Here is a 17232-nt window from a genome sequence, read left to right as displayed (position 1 = left end):
CTGTTACAAAAGTTTTGTCAATGACAGTTATTAATTGATTTTCGTATGTCAAATATGTAAGAATACGACAGTATTAATAACTAAATCGATCGGGTGTTTTGGGTGCTAAACAGAGCGCCAAACGCCGTTTCTATAAGATTTATTTTACAGACAATTTGATTAAATCGGTCCTTCCTAAAGAGGACTAGGTGTTCAGTAACAAGTTTTGTAAAGTAAGAAACTTCTGGAGTCAAAGTTGTTCGAATTAGGGTAAAACCGGGATAGATGCCCCACTTTTCGAAACTGTTTCATTATTTGAATACCAAACATATTTGCTTAGATTGACCCTGTAATATAGTTAGTTTAATCATTCATAAAGCTTTAGAAACTGTATTTAATTACCTAACCATTACTGGTTTTGTAAAAATGTAATTCTTGCGAAACACATTTTTTGGGGATAGGTGCCTACCTATATGGATAGATGCCCCACTATAAAATCACTTAGGAGGATAGATGCCTGTGATGCGGGATAGATGCCTTTTTAAATAATCGACAAGAATACATAATCAAAATGTAATATTTATTAATTATCTTCATATGTAGGTAATATAAAATGCTTAACCATAATTATATTTATGCATGTCTTTAACAAAAAACGCAAAAAAACTGTTTAAGCGATAACATATTAAAACTATCATATAGAATCATCTCAAACGAAACATTCCCGTTTTAACGTAGAAATAATTATTTAACATTTATAAAAATCAACATATTCTTATTACATATTATTTATATCTTAACATATTCTTATTATTAACATAGCTTCAGTCTTGTTTATCTTAGATTCTATTTGTTTCTTTTTCTTGCCAGCAATATCCCTTTTTTCTTTTATTTTTTCTCTAGAATGGAGAATATCTGCCGATTGTTTAGCTCTCCTTGCTAAAGTCAGAGGAATTTGTGATATTGGTGATGCTTCGACTAAAAATGTAGATGTTTCTTTTTTTTCGTTATTTAGAGTCACTTCTTCTCTGCTAAGACCTTTAGCCCTAGCGACAGATAAACCTTCTGCTTGCCTAATAGACAATTCTGGATTTCGCTCAATAAAGCTTTCGAACCATTCATTCCCAGCTATCTGGTTTTCATTATCAAAATTGTGTTGAATCTGCAGCTTTTCGGCAAATTGGTATGCTAACGTACGCAAAGAACGTCTATCTGGGGGAAATACCGCGTCGCTAAGCTTCAAAATGTGCGCTACCAACCTTTTTTCGTGTTTAAAACCCAGGACAGGATGTTTTCCCAAAGTCAACTTAGTTTGGTTTTTAATAGCGTAACGCCTTCGCAATGTTCTGGATGGAATCCCAAATTGCCTGGATATTTCATTGATCCCCAATTCTTTTTTATCCAATTCATGAAAAGCTGACTGTAGCTGCTCTGTTGTCCAAGAAACTACTCGAGCTCATACGCCCTCCTTTCTTTTGTATTTCCTTGGCATGGCTCACCTACAATAAGCAAAGTAAGTATAAATAAAACACTGTGTCTACAGTGTCTACACTCATTTCATTACATTCGAAGTATGAAATTAAAGATGGATACATTTTTTTTGTGTTTTCTAATATTCTACTATTAGGAAATACCAAAATATTCACGACTATGACTTTTAAATACTTTGATAAGGCTTTTGCAGTATAGAGGGATAGATGCCCCTAAAGTCAACTATCCCTTGCAAACTCGGGGCAACTATCCTTTTCACTAGGGATAGATGCCTTTGAATATTTTATAAATAAAATAAATGCAAACATCAGTGATTGACTCTTAAATGTGATCTCAAAGAACCAATGTATTAAAACTATTCAAATAAAATGTAATCATTTAACTGTTTATAAAGATATGGAATAGTGAATACTTACGTTTGAAATTTTGAAGCGTTCGTCGCGTCCGCTGCAAATGTAATTCGACACATAAGGGAGAAACGTCACTCTAGCACAATAACTCGCGCATCACCTAGATGGTCAGTGCATGTGGCGTGTATGTAAACAACGAATTTGCTGTTTCGTTCTCTGGAAGTTGATTTTTTAGAAACGAGGCATCTATCCCAGCGGGGCATCTATCCCGGTTTTACCCTAATACCTGCGGCTAAGTTTCATCTATCGACGCAATCTGGCAATGTGTTCATGGGCACTACACTTAACATCACTTAACATCATCATGTGCCTGTTTGATAAACGGAGCCGTCGCATTGGTCCATGAGTTCTTAATAAAGGCTATAAAACGTTCTGTATCTCACCGATGTCGTATTGGACACCAATTGCCCATACCAAATGCTTATTGTATATCCGAACTAATGCGACTTAGGGTCTTTCAAGAGCGTACCAATTTTTAAAAGGCCAGGAACCGACACGCGAGCCCTCTGGTATTGACTGGCCGTTGGCCCGTTACAACCTTACATCATAAGAGCCTGGCCCCGTTTTCCCCCTGTTCTATAAAAAAAAACATTAAGAATCGAGCGATTATTAAACTAGTTCTTATGTGTCGTAAGTGATTCCAGCGTTTTGAGATTCATCTCCTACACTATGCATCTTACGGAATCGAGAGTGCGCGTAAAAGTGTCACAGCTAAGTCTTCTAAGCAAAGATTTACGGATACTTACAGTCTTTATACGCAGTTTAATGTTCCTACATGTGTTGGCCTGTGGTGGGTGCAAGAACAATATTGATAGCCAAACAGCTGTTTTATCCTTATCTTTAGGTGAATAATTTTCCTTGAATTTCACTGAGACACGTATTCGAAGTTTCTTGTTTCAAACACAGTACTCACTAACTACAATTGCAATTGAATTGCATTTCAATTCGTAGTAGCGTTTAAATGCCTATACCTCAAAAAGTTTAGCGTCTCTGTATACCCATGTCCAAACTGAACAAAAATGATTTGGGGTTGGTAGGTAGATCTTATTTGAGTCAAAACTGGTCAATGGAGGAAGTAATGTACCATGATAGAGGGATATGAAAATGACTGTGAATAAAATGAAAAATAATTTACTCATGGTTAGTTCAAGTAATTCAAAATTCAAATTATGAGTAAGCATACAGCAAGAAGAAACTTTTGTGCTACTGAGCTCATTTTTGACCCGTGATTTATTTATTTCGCAATACTACAGCGAACATAAATTATATACAAACAAAATACAATTATACTAAACATATAGCCAAAGTATACATTTACTCAAGGATAAAAATAAATAAAATTATCAAATGTGGGTGTAGTGTGATGGTTTGAAAGTGGGTAGGTACCTGTATGTGATTTAGGTGTGAAACTATATAAATAAATGTAAAGCATAGGATGGCAAACATATATTTGACGTTCATAAGTGTACATTATGTAACATACATGAATAAATGATTTTTGAATTTGAATATATGTCAAAATTTTGCCAATTAAGTACTTAAGTTAATAACTTTCATTATACAGGGGGGCATTGAATATTTACTAACAGTAGCAAACACAATATAAATTAAATTCGCACCCAAAAGCATTATACTGACCATTTTGATACCATGTAGGATTGCGAATTGTGCTCAGGAAATGAAATGCTGTGAAGTAATTTATGGGCCACGAACACTAGCTATGCTCTACTTATCATTTGCGGCCATCACAGTTCCATTACCCCGAATCATAGTTAGGTTCACGATAATTATACTGGTTAAAAAATTTATTTAAGTTTTTGTTATCTGTTATGGTTCAAAACCTACACTGCCTTTTAAGTTATTTTGTTTGAATCCCTTTAGGTACGATAACTTCTAAAATCTATTTAAAATATATAAGCATTAGAAACTAATAGGAATTATTATTACATTAAATATACATGTCTTGTTTGCATTTATTTGAATGTAACATACACTTGCTGGGGATTCCATATATTCTAAACTATATGAAATAATGAAAAAGAAATATATAATTGTAGTTAATAGCCTTAAAATTTAATTATTAAAATATATTATTAAAAGGAGTCCCATTATTATTATTAATCTGTTTTATTACATTTGTTGTTGCTTGATAAATTGTTTTCCCGGATATTGAACTGAAAATAAGCGTCATCCACATTCAATCCAAATGAGAGACCGAGGTCGGGTTATGAAAATTGAACTTGTTAAAATTATGAAACGAGAGGTGATTTTCAGAGCTTTGGAGCTTTTCAAATAAAAACTGGATGAAATATGGAGTTATAAAGCCGGTTGATGACCCTCTATTGAAACTAGAACGCAAAAGCCCAAATAAAATTTATTAGTTTAAGCCCGCGGATAAAAAGTTTTCATAACTAGATATGTAAGTATGAACACATTGGTTTTTCGTTAAGTTACTAATGAAACAACACTGTACACATATCGTGTGATTAATAAATAAAAATAAAGTATTTATTTCTAATGCGAAAATTATTTAATTTTGGTAGAAACATTTTAACAAGGTTACATTGCCACCAGGGAAAAGAAAGAGGGATAGTCGACCTCTTGCACTATGGGCTGATGAGCTCAGAGAAGTCAGTGAAAAAGAGAGATAGATGGAGCCTATTGGAGGAGGCCTATATTGTATAAGAGGTGCTTGGGAAAATAATATTATTTATTTATTTATAATTATTTTTGTATCAAATTTGAAGTCGTGTATCAAGTATAGGAAAGATTTGTATGTAAAGAGTTGTATCAAAAAAAGTACTAGACCGATTTTAAAAATTCTTTCACCATTTGAATGCTACAATTATCACGGATTAATTAATATAAGCTGTTTTAATTGCACGAAAAAATAAAGATTAAGAACTAAAACTATCAAGGTTACATCCAAGGTGTAAAAATTACGATTGTTAATGTTTATTAAGTATTTGTTATGTATCATTTAGTTTTAAATAATCATTTCTCGTACTCAAAGGGAGCCAGCGATACGCTATTGCTAAATACATTATTATTTAGGCATGTCCTGCATTTACTGTTCGTTTATGCCAAATTGTTTAAAAAATAAATATCCTAAATGCGAAGATAGACCAGGCCGCTAGTCTTTTATAAAGTTTTTTTTTTAAATGTAATAGGCAAACGAGCAGGAGGCTCAATGTTAAGTGATACCGCGGCCCATGGACACTCAATCATTGATTAAAGGCTTCATTATTATTAATATAACAATGTTAAACTATTTTTACAGAATATAAAATTAAGGAAAATGCGGGTACGCGGGTAAGTGGTATAAATATATCTTATATTGATTAAATCTAACGGTTGTAATCAGGCAGGTGCATATCAAATTATTCTTTCCATTTAATATTCAATGTGCTTGTCTCCAAAAGCGATGTTAAGCGAAGTAAATGAATGCTATGTAAATACAGTTGCATCATAAATATGCATTCGGTAAATTAAAATAAATGACTCAGGTAATATATTTCTTACTGTAATAGATGTTAATAACTAACGGTGAAAAATGGCTATATTAATTCACGCATATTTTATTTATAGACTTAAAACTGAACGTGTAATTATTCGTATATGCGAAGTCTTGGCCTAGTGGCTTCAGTGTGCGACTCTCATCTCTGAGGTTGTGGGTTTGATCCTCGGCTGTGTACCAATGGACTTAGGTGAGCATTTACATTCGCTCGAACGGTGGAGAAAAACATAGTGAGGAAACCGACTTGTCACATCAGACTTCTGATCATGAAACAGGTACAGGAAGCAGAGGCCCAGACCTAAAAGTTTATACTAGTATTGTATTTTATTAACATAACTTTTACACATTTAAAGAAAACACACAACGTCGGGAAAACTTTAAGATTAACTTTAAGATTATGTAAAATATTTATAAGTTTATAATAATACATAGCTTCAATCTATTAACAAACTATTCCTATATATCGTTAAGTCTTTCTTAACAAAAGTGACAAAAAAATAAATTATTGTTTCGATATTATATACGATGAAGACAATTACTAATATAAATTATACTTACCAGTGTAAAACTTACCAAACATAAGAATGTGTTTATAACAAATGAGTGATTTCAATATATTTACAATAAGTAAATTTATATAGAAAATATTTAAAAAATAACGTCCAACAAAGCAAACCAGTATTAACAAAACATTATTTAACGATTTGAGAGTTATAAAATCGATAGAACATCCACGAAGACACATGAAATAGACAATAAATCTACAAGACGCCAGACATTTATTTAATATCCGCTATGATTTATCCAACATTGAATTAAATTGAGGTCTCTAATGGATTTTATAAGTACTCGTATATCTTACAATATTTGATGGGCAAGCAACCCATTTGTCATGTCAAAACAAATTTCCAAACGATCGTCGGTACGGTAATTGGATTATTGTGTTTTTTAAATGTGTACTTAAATGGCTGAGAAGTGTTTGTGACAAACCATTGTAAACCTATTCGTGGGTTCAAGTAAGAGCAGAAGTTCGACGACCTAAAGAAGAAGTGAAGAAGAAACAACAATGTTGAGTTCCGGTCTGGTTTGCTACAATTTAAAGAATGTTGGCACTACATATTATTTATCAATACGCCCATTCCCCGCCTAATTATTAATTATTATTATTACCTTCACCACTCTCTTCGCATATGGGTTTAACATCTCCCTTCTCTAGTACCTCCTGGAGTTGGTCCAGGTATTTAAGACAAGTCCTAACCAACCCGACTTCACCATCCACATTTGCCTTGTATATCCTACTTAGTAACCGCTTCCCTTTACAAGAACGGCGATAGACAAAGTGCAAAAAAACCTATGAAGAAAAAGGAAAATTCACGATTCAAATTCACGAATAGCAGTCTCGCGAAGACACTTATTCGTGTATTTAGTGTATTTAGCCACTAGTCTAACATAACATTTAATTTTATTTTATTAATAATTTTAATTTTATTCCTGTTCTATAAAAAAAAACTGTAGTTTGTTAATGAATTACTGGCATTAATTGATATTTTAAAGATTTCTATACTACACTGTTGCAGGACATAATATTTTTTTTTCGAAAAGTTAATACATTATAAATAAAAATTAAATGTGACAATATTTCTCTATTCAGTAAAAATACATGTGACAGTGTTTCCAGCTCTTTCAAATCAAACTTAATTATATAAAAAATATAATAATAAATTTTTTTTTAATATTAGCGTCTGCCTACATATTGCGTCTGGCAAATTCAGTCCTTACGATGCGACCGACATAAGTATCATTTATTCGGAGCAATAAATTACAAAAGCTTTTACGAAGTGACTGACAAGTATTTGAAAATAGGATCACTATGAGACACCATTCCAAGAACTATTTTTTTATTTGAAGTTTGTTAATGTCATAAACTTCCTGAAGCTTAGAGGAAACAAGAATATTCATAGAAAATTTAATTTTAACTCAAGGATCGTCACGGTTCAAGAAAGTAGGTTATATCAAAATAACCAACGGAAATACTCAAATTATGAGCTTTTACTAAACATTGCATCACGTCACAGAATATTTGAAAGAGTTGGGTGGAGTTGCTTTGCATTATACACACACACAGATATATATATATATATATATATATATATATATATATACTAGCGGATCCGACAGACGTTGTCCTGTCTATACGTCTTTAATTTGAAAATTTCAAACTTTTTTTAATAAGCTAAAACATTCTGGACCATTTTGATGAAAATTATTATTCAAATGTTATGACAATATCTAACGATCCAGCACATGGTCTACACTAACACAATGATAACAAAACTTTTTTTTAATTTGATCGCCGCGCTAACTGTCGGGACAGACTAAAATTAAAATTCGAATATTATTTAAAATTTGACAGTGCGATGGTAGCGCCGTCTGTCGGATCAAATGTAAAACATTCCAAAATCAACAACTACTAATTAATTAAAAAAAACATTGTCCAGCGGACAAAATTGTGAATCTAAACCATTCTCGAATCTCCACGAACACACACAAAAAATTTCATCAAAATTGGTCCAGTCGTTTAGGAGGAGTTCAGTCACATACACACGCACACAAGAAATATATATATTAAGATATATATATATAGAGTTTTGTGTATATAGTTATCTCTATAGGAATTACAAAGCTTGCTTTGACTGTCTTCGCAAGTCTTTGGTGATGAACGGATCCAACGGTGTGCGGGTAGATATTAAGCAGCCTATTTAATTTATTATAAATATCTGTAGTCATCAGTGTATAGTCTGCTTGCGTTTAGCGAAGTCGGTCCTTACGGTCGACGACAACATCCCTATTTCTTTTTAAGACCAGCCTACTATCAAATTGTGTAACCTTCCTTTCAACTTACTGATACTCTGTTGAAATATGTGTCTATATTTAAATTAGCAGAAATTTTAAAATAAATTTAAAAAATAATAATACGATAAACTCAGTCCAACTGTTCTAATTCTACTACCAACCATTCACACCGGATATGATTTTATGCGATTAGTATCAAACATTTATTGACGTTTTTATTGGCATCGTTTGTGTTTCACCGATATTTTATTTTTAATATTCATCGGTTCTTACAGGTGTCGGGCTGTTTAGAACCAACGTGACAAGAAGTCGTAAATTTACAGGTCATATAATTCATATGCATTTATTAAATGTTCTTAGATTTCAATTTATTACATTATACAAACTGTAATCTGTAATATATGCGTGATAATATATTGATGCTTTATTTGTAAAGCTTTTATATAATAAAACTTTAACGTTTTTATACTTATAGTAATGAATCCGTATATATAATTATTATTTCTGTACTTTGTGAATTTTACGTCTACGGGCGAAAGACGCATATGCGTATGTCAAAAATGCATTGAATTTTCATACAAAATCTAAGTAATTCCCCTTTCCTCACGAAGTTTCCTTCAAAGCATTAACTAAGCAGAACCGAAGAAAATTATTTATTTATTTATTTATTGAGTACTCCTACAGCTAACATAAATTATACATAATGACAGACAAATACACTGTGAATATAGCCAAATATGGAATACATGATATATTTAACAATAAAAAGATTTAAAAAAGGGGACAAATAATTGTGATTTAATTTATTTAACTAAGCTTAAGTAATTAGTTGTGTTGTGCGATGATGTAAAAGTGTGGGTATGTACGTGATGGTGTGTATGTGGGGTGTGCTCATGATGTGTGTGATTTTGCGCTGTGGGTATTCCTAATACATTTTTTAACCACATTCCGCGATAACCCAAACAAGTCAAGGCCCAAATAGTGGTCATTGTATGTCCGGGCAGCGCGATACAAAACTGAGTTTTTAGCATAATTAGTATTGATTTGAGGAACGTGAAACAAAGCACGACTACGAGTGTAGGTAGGAACGATTAAAACATAAACAAAAGTTTACTTACAAGCTAGTTCCACAATCGCTGGTTGACTCCTTATATCTCCCCGACTGCTCCACGCATGACATTTGCACGCAAAACGATCTTCACCAAAATACTCCTCCAAATGGTCCCTAGTCACATTACACTCGGCTTCCACAATTCTGATCCCACTTTGAGGGTCCACGAACTCAAACTGAGTGCTTCCCACTGACCTAACATCGTTACACATAAAGTACACTTGCAATGCATTTGCCGCACGACACCGCAAAGTCGCTGGTTTATTTCGCACAACATATGCATGTTGAGGTTCTAGTAAAAACATTGGTAACTCAGAGGAACTCTGTAGCAAATGGTCTCCAGAGAGAGACGGCAGCTCGTCTGCATCATCTCTGTTATCATGGTCGTCATCCTTGTGACTCTCGTGGTCGTAATCTTCTTCCAAGTAGTCTCTATGTGGTGGGGGATTCTTCTCTGAGTTGTAGGGGTCCAATGCTTCAACACCTGCAGGATGTGCATATTCTGGTCTCAGGGGAATTGGAGGAGTTTGCGTTGTGGTATTCTCAGGGTCTGTTGAGCTCGACTCCTCTGAAAAAAAAAAATTACAGAGATTATTATACTAAGCTTGAACGAAAATAAACACCCTTATAATACGTTCTAATTGTAGATAGTTAATAAAGTCGCGTGCCAGTTAAAATAAACGACAACTGTCATAATAACTCCTCCCTTGAGAACACCATCGATTTCTCTCAAAAGTCCGCACCTGGTTGACGCCTCACTCGCGCCTGTTTACACGCAAAACATAGATATTTGGATACTGTATACCCCACTTTACCAATTTCACATTCAACATCCGAAATGTCACCTAATATCTGTGCAGGAGGGATGAATTTTGAATTGACAAAAACTGAAGCACCCTCGGCAAAATTTCGCTCAGAAATCGTTATCAGCACATCAGTGTATGTTTCTCCTCCGACAGTGTTGACAGTAATACTCTAGTATTGTGTTACTATTTGAAATGTGGAATGGTACGAAAATAAACCGCAAGTCACGTGAGACGCGGATAACTTAATTAGTTTCACTTCCGAGTTATTTCTATTTCCGATTCTGTGGGGTCGGGTGTGATTTCCTGAGAGCTATTTTTCGTTAATGAGATTGGGCGTTTTTCATTGATAACGGATATGGAATTTTAACTGATTTTTCACGGTTGACTGACCAATAATTTATTTGATGATCTATCCGTTTAAATACAAAATAAATTTCTAACGAGAGAGAAATGTTATCCAAGAAACCTTCAATGCAAAATCCAATAAAAGATTGACATGCGTATCGGTTGAAGTGAAATACCAAGTAGGAACTTCCAAGAACGGTAACATAAATATTTACGAAGGTAACTTCTCTACCTGTTGTATAATCATGAGCTTGAATCAATAATTCTGAAACAAAGAGAGGAAGGCTAATCGCTTGACTAAGGTTTTTAACGTTATAAAATGTTATGGTGTATTGAACAAAGCGATAATAAATTTATGCGTAATGTTTAATATGGAGAGGTTAATTTATTTGTATACATAATATACCTAACAAATTCTGAGCTGACTATATAAAATAAAGCAATGACAGATTTCATGATCATCAGTCAATCTAATATGTGATCAGCCTGGACACACATCACATCGGGTTTAAGGTTACCTCTACAATGTTTTAATCATGAACGAATGTTAAATGCGCAAATAGAAAGAGAGTCCATTGGTTCACAGTCGAACCAACGACCTCAGGGATGCGGGTCGCACGCTATAACTGCTGCTCTCATATTATTAAATATCAATTAAAATTTCGGTATATATTCTTTGTTTTCTTCTATCTCTCTACTATACAAGGGCATTACGAGTTACCGATATTGTTCTTCATAATTTAAAGGAAATCACTCATATACTTAATATTAATGAATATAAGCATGTTTTTCATTATTTCTGTTCTTTGTGCATTATAGGTCTATAGATAGGAGCGTTAAAAAATAAACAAAAGTTTTATCTCAATATTTAAAAGAAATCACTCATATAATCTTAATTAATGTAAAGACCATACTACCAAATAATTTAATCTAGGTACTTCAAGTAATTCGTTAGCGTAACAGGTACATTCTGAATTTGAATTTTGGATGTAATTTTCTAAAATCCAATCAAATGAAAAGCGTATGAGGTTTTAATCAATATTCCCATGTCACACACTCGTCTAGGCTGACGTGGGTTTGTCAATTAAATATTCTATTAGAGGCGTTTGATTAACGCTTATATCGGAGCTTACTTAACACATTGAGCAACCTCTACATTTTAATTGGTTTTAGCTGACTGGTTTCCGAGTATATTTCTTTTGACTTATGAAATTTTACGGGCCGTAGGGCACGCGATAAATCACCGTTACTGATAATTTATAGAAATAATTTAGTGTTTCAATTAACAAATATAAGAGCATTGCACAACAATAGTGTGCATTTCAACAAAAATAATTCAAAATTCGTATAAGATATAATATAAACTTACTGCACATTACCGATACCTGTTTACGAAGCCAAAAAAACTTAGAAACTTAGAATATCATGCCGTGTTTGTTTATTTTTGAATCGTCATGATAATGATGACACTTTAATTGAAGGCTTTTAGTGTATTTATCGCAGCGTACCAATTCATCAATCCTAACCCAACTCCGCATACCGACTCGCCTGTCTAAAACTTGGAAAAACTGATCGTGGTTGGTAACACAGGCGAAAGATCACGTGGCAGTTGGCCAACTAGATGGACGGATCATGTGAAGGACTCACCGTCCTCAAATGTATACACTGATATGAGGAGCGCTGTACAGAAACCGGTGCAAAAAGATCGTCCGCTCCAGATGTTCCTTGCTGACCTCGTGATCAGCTCATACATGAGCTACCGACTGAAGACAGAGAGTTTAAATTTATGAATAAGATAAATGTAAATTAGTTTAATCTTCGAAAAGCGGTCTTTAACTTACTTGTTGATAGTTGACAATTGAAATTAATTTTGAGTTTAATTTACTTCGAAATTCGTCCATAACAACACATTTACGATAAAGATTATTTGTATTGTTAAAACTGACGTCATTTAGACGCTATAGGTAGGCTGAGTAAACAATATATTTTTATAATAGAATTTGATTTAATTATATATAGTCTTAAAGAGCAATGATATGTCCTCAACATCGCAAAATTTCTAGCGAGCATTGTCTTAAATTCGAAGCCCAAATCATGGAAGTTTGCCATGGTTACTTATAGTTTTACCACTTATTATAACAATCCCTTTTTGTAATTTAGGTTAGACTTAAATTACTTATTAGTCTTAAGTTAGACTAGAAAGAAATGTTCCATGATGTCTTAGTGAAGACACATGTATATAATTAAAAAAAAAACTTAGTTTTAAACATTTTTGCTTCAGGTATTTCTATAAGCTATCATTACCGTTATTGTATTAGCTATTAATTTAAAGTTCAAATGGGTTCTGTCGACATCGCCCTTTATCGACGATTCACGATTCTTATAACTACGTGTTGTTATCTGGTTACGAAAGCGACTATTTAACGTACACGCCACAAAGCGGCTTAAATAATGATTTAAGTTACGGCCCATTATCGTAAGTTGTTTGTTTTTTAATACATTCATTTCAGTTATTTCCGATAGAAGTAAAACTTTCTTATGGATTATATGTGGTGTTATTACAAATATAATAAACATTATTTACCGAAAGGTCGGCACACTCGTGAGTATTTTGAAAGTGTCCATAGGCGAAGAACAAAACATTTCACCTGAAATACAGTCAGTCAGTCAGTTTCAGCGTCACTTAAAAACAGTGTTGGCCTTGTGTCTTCAGCTTGCGACTTGCATCAGTGAGGTGGTAGGTTCTATCCCCGGCTGTGCACCAATGGACTTTATTTTTAAGGTTCGTATGGTGAAGGAAAATATCGAGAGGAAACCAGCTTGCCGCTGACCCAAAAAGTCGACGTGTGCACAGGAGGCTAATACCTGTTAGATTGAGGAATAATCATGGAATAGATTTAGTCTGAGGCCCATACCTCAAAATGTTGCGCCACTCATTTCTTTTATTTGCTTTACTAATTCACTACACAAACTTAATCAAGTAGTTATAACTAAGGCACGTAAATAATTAAATTAAATTAGTTGTTAAAAACATTGTGTAAACGCATTTAAAATACATTTTCGATCATTACATTAAATTACACATCGATCACGATATGTACAAGAAAAAATAGAGCAAATGAGGAAATTTATCTTACACGCAAAAGATTTCCCAACATTTGTTTTCCTACTTAAAACATCGCATACCAAAAAGGCGGAAATCGAAAACAAATGGCTTATCGCCACAAATTGAAATATGCCTCTTCTGATGAATGAGAAAATTCCAACTACTAATGAGATCTAAAAATAATGTCATCGCTTCTGAGATCAAAGGGACCGCGGAGATGTGGCATTCTTGTAATTTAAGGATAATGATTTGAATTTAATGATTAATGAAACATTTCGTTTTTAAATACCACGTAAAGTTTTTATATTTTAAATCTCTAAAAATTTTAAAATTCTTTGCCGTTTTTGATAAATTGTTTTTCAGTTTTAATTTTGACCTGATTTAGAAGATTGTGTGGAAATTCTGTAATTACCATATATATACTATATTATATATATGGTAATTACAGATATATAATATAGTCTTCGTGATGTTCTAGGGCCAATTGCAGGACTTATGACATATAATTATTCAAACCCACTAGCCCTTTCCTTTATTTAAATATATATTAAAGATAAAGATGGACCACTAATTCGAGTTAAATTTAAAGTGGAATTATACTAAACTTTCAATTTACAAAGTACCAAGTACTGACCTAAAGATGTCCCCGTTAAATGAAGTGTTAAAAAACACTTGTCAGTGGAATTCAGTTTGGAGAATGCCATACCTTCCACTAGATAGGAGAGCTTATTGATGAGAAGTACTTAATCACCATCTCGAAATCCTCAAATGCACTCGAGTCGCCGCCGGCTCCACAATGAGGAATCGTACTTCTAGTAATGCGTTTTCATCTAAGTGACAGAACGAACTTAATGGCTTTTAAATCTTTGGGATTTTTATTTGACTGAAAGGAGATAATTACTAGTTTTTGCTAATGAAGTATCTTTGTGGTTTCAAGATCTTAATAACTTGGTTTTATATAAAAAACGCTTATCAAGACAGGTTAAGCTGGTGTTTCTTCGGCTTCTAACAAGTTAATCAAAATTGATTTGTTATACAAATAATGACATTGATAAAATAACCACAGACTAGGCTTAAATTACTAATTTAGTTACCCAATTAAATCGATACATTCCGTAAACTAAATGCAATTCATGATAATAAATTATAAGACTACGAACAGGTGTTTACCAGTAAGCAGGTGTCATTAAATCTAAAATAATTAATTACTAAAGAATTTTATTGGGCATTTATAAATATAATATCTCATACATGCATTAAAGCAATTCCATTAAGTGAATGGATTCATTAAAAAGTATAATCAAATGAAACAGACCAAATATCTCTGGTTTATCATAGTACTTTACTCTGTTGAGTAATGGTGGGTCATTAAAACTAACACCCACTTTTTATCGCTCAGCATTACAGATGTAAGTAAAAAGTACTTGAACCAAATATAGACGAATAAAATTAAGCGTATCGGTCGTTACTCCCTAACCATTTAAATAGAACAAGTTGTAATGACGATATACACTAAAGAATATCAATAACACAAAACGATGCAAAGAAATCATACCGCTCATGAATAATCGCAAGGCATACAATATTCTTAATGAAAATATGGCCTGGAAATGCAGTGAAATATCTCTTTCCATTTAGCACTTAAAGTATTTCTCAACTACAAATAAAACTACAATCGCTGGAACACTGCGAAGCACGCAATATAGTGCTCCATTTCAATCGTACAATGATGGAGATAAAGGCGAAATAAATCTGAATTCTGATACATCTGTTCAAAGAGCATCATAAAACATTCAAGGGGTGCTCGCATCCGTTCAGGAGACGCCTCAGTATGCAGTTTGCTCGTAAATGCACTCAAGAGGAGACATAAAATGCACTACTAGTTAATGGCAATGTGGGTGGAGATTAAAAGTAAATCAAATGTTATAGCTTTGTCTGTGACTCATTATCAGACCTAAGTAGTGCTTGACCTTACCAATTGCTTTCTACCAGCAAAATAAAAGAGGTTCTCTATATGTATAGATTTAGTTTTATTCTGTCTTACTACTAAAGTTTTCACCGTTACTGACGTCGTTTTTATTTAAATGAAAACACTTTTTTAACGGATTGAAACTACGTATTATTATAAACTTATAATTATTTTATGAATGTTGAATGTCAAAAAGTTGATTGAGAGTTTTGTCTATATAAACTCCGGGGAAATAAATACAGATAATATAACTTTTTCTACAGCTGTGATGCTTTTTGACATTCAACACCTTTTATCTTCAGTCACCGTGAGATTTTTAAAATTATGTAAAATAATTATAAGTTTATAATAATACATAGCTTTAAACCGTTAAAAAAAGTGTTTTAAAAGACAATATTATGTCAATAAAGTCGTTCTATTGCTATGCCTTTTGTTTGAACTAATTTCTCCCAATTATTGGAAATCTACATATGATTTATCTGTAAAGCGTAAAAGACTAGTCCGGCTTTATTATTTGACTTTGACAACTACTAAAAACAAGAGACCTGGCAACAATAAAAAGCTCGTATTTAATTTGAAACTTACATGGTCATTCATGAGTCAATTTCACAATTGCGAGGCATTTGAAATCGTGAGCTGATTTTTGCGAAATAGGATATTCGAGTTATCTGTGACTCAGCGATTAATCTAATAAGATAAGCTGTGTCAAACCACGCTCCGTTTGATTTTAATCTCAAGAAGACTGGCTAAATACATTAATATTTGCACGCGAAAGCAGACGGTTAATTTTATGGTTAACTAGGATTATCTTGATGTTTAACTGTGCTTTATTATGTGGGACATATCATACACGGTTATTGTTTTCATACATTTTGAGAGCTAATAATATTTTAATCGTGATGAATTTTTTTTCTTCGTGATGAAGTAAGAAATTTTAATAAATTAATTTGTCTTTATTTTATGTCATAGTTGGCAAAATGTGCAGGACGCTCACCTAATGTGAAAAGGTACCGCCGCCCATGGACACTCACATTGCCAGAAGGCTCGCAATAGCGTTGTCGGCCTTTTAAGAATTTGTACGCTCTTTTCTTGAAAGACCTTAAGTCGAATTGGTTCGGAAATACTAAAGTAGGCCGCTGGTTCCACATAGCTCAAATTAGCTTCTTATAAAATAGTTTTAAATTTCTAATTAAAGAAATGTATGTTCTTTAGTATATCTTAGTAAATAGTTGTAATGGTAATGAATAGTAATAAGTTATGAAAAAATAACTTATTTTATAATGTTTTGTTATATGGATATATGTATTTAGATAATTTTCCGTTCTAGCGACGCCGTACCAAGATATTAATTAATGAGATATAACGACCAAAGATAACAGATAATATTTTGATTTAAGGAACCGCCCTTCAAGAACAAAATTCAATGTAAATATTTTATAGTAACGGAAGTCGCCGTCCCCATATCTAACAGGATCATAAAAAATAACGACCCGACAAAGCTTTCTTGTTCCAACAATGTATCAACAAGGTGCAAACCCAAATCCAAAAATTACCTCCGAATTCTCACCCTAAAAAAAATACCGACCACACCTACAAAAACTCCTTGAATAGCCAAGAAATGTAACACGATACATACAAAGAGTCG

At 33.0% G+C, this 17232-nt stretch overlaps 1 protein-coding gene across 2 annotated transcripts in view; it reads right to left on the bottom strand.

Annotated features, from left to right (window-relative positions):
• LOC110997900 (netrin receptor UNC5C) overlaps nucleotides 1-17232 on the bottom strand; it is a 72069-nt gene that overhangs the window by 44900 nt on the left and 9937 nt on the right. For both annotated transcript variants that reach the window (XM_045632398.1, XM_045632399.1), the window contains exon 3: nucleotides 9369-9929. In XM_045632398.1, coding sequence (XP_045488354.1) covers nucleotides 9369-9929 — 561 coding nt within the window. The remainder of the gene's footprint in view (nucleotides 1-9368; nucleotides 9930-17232) is intronic.

The sequence above is a fragment of the Pieris rapae genome, chromosome 19 (genome assembly GCF_905147795.1).
Source record: "Pieris rapae chromosome 19, ilPieRapa1.1, whole genome shotgun sequence".
Taxonomy (NCBI): Eukaryota; Metazoa; Arthropoda; class Insecta; order Lepidoptera; family Pieridae; genus Pieris; species Pieris rapae.
The sequence above is the reverse complement of the archived record's forward strand: the minus strand, read 5'-3'. Positions and strand labels throughout refer to the sequence as shown.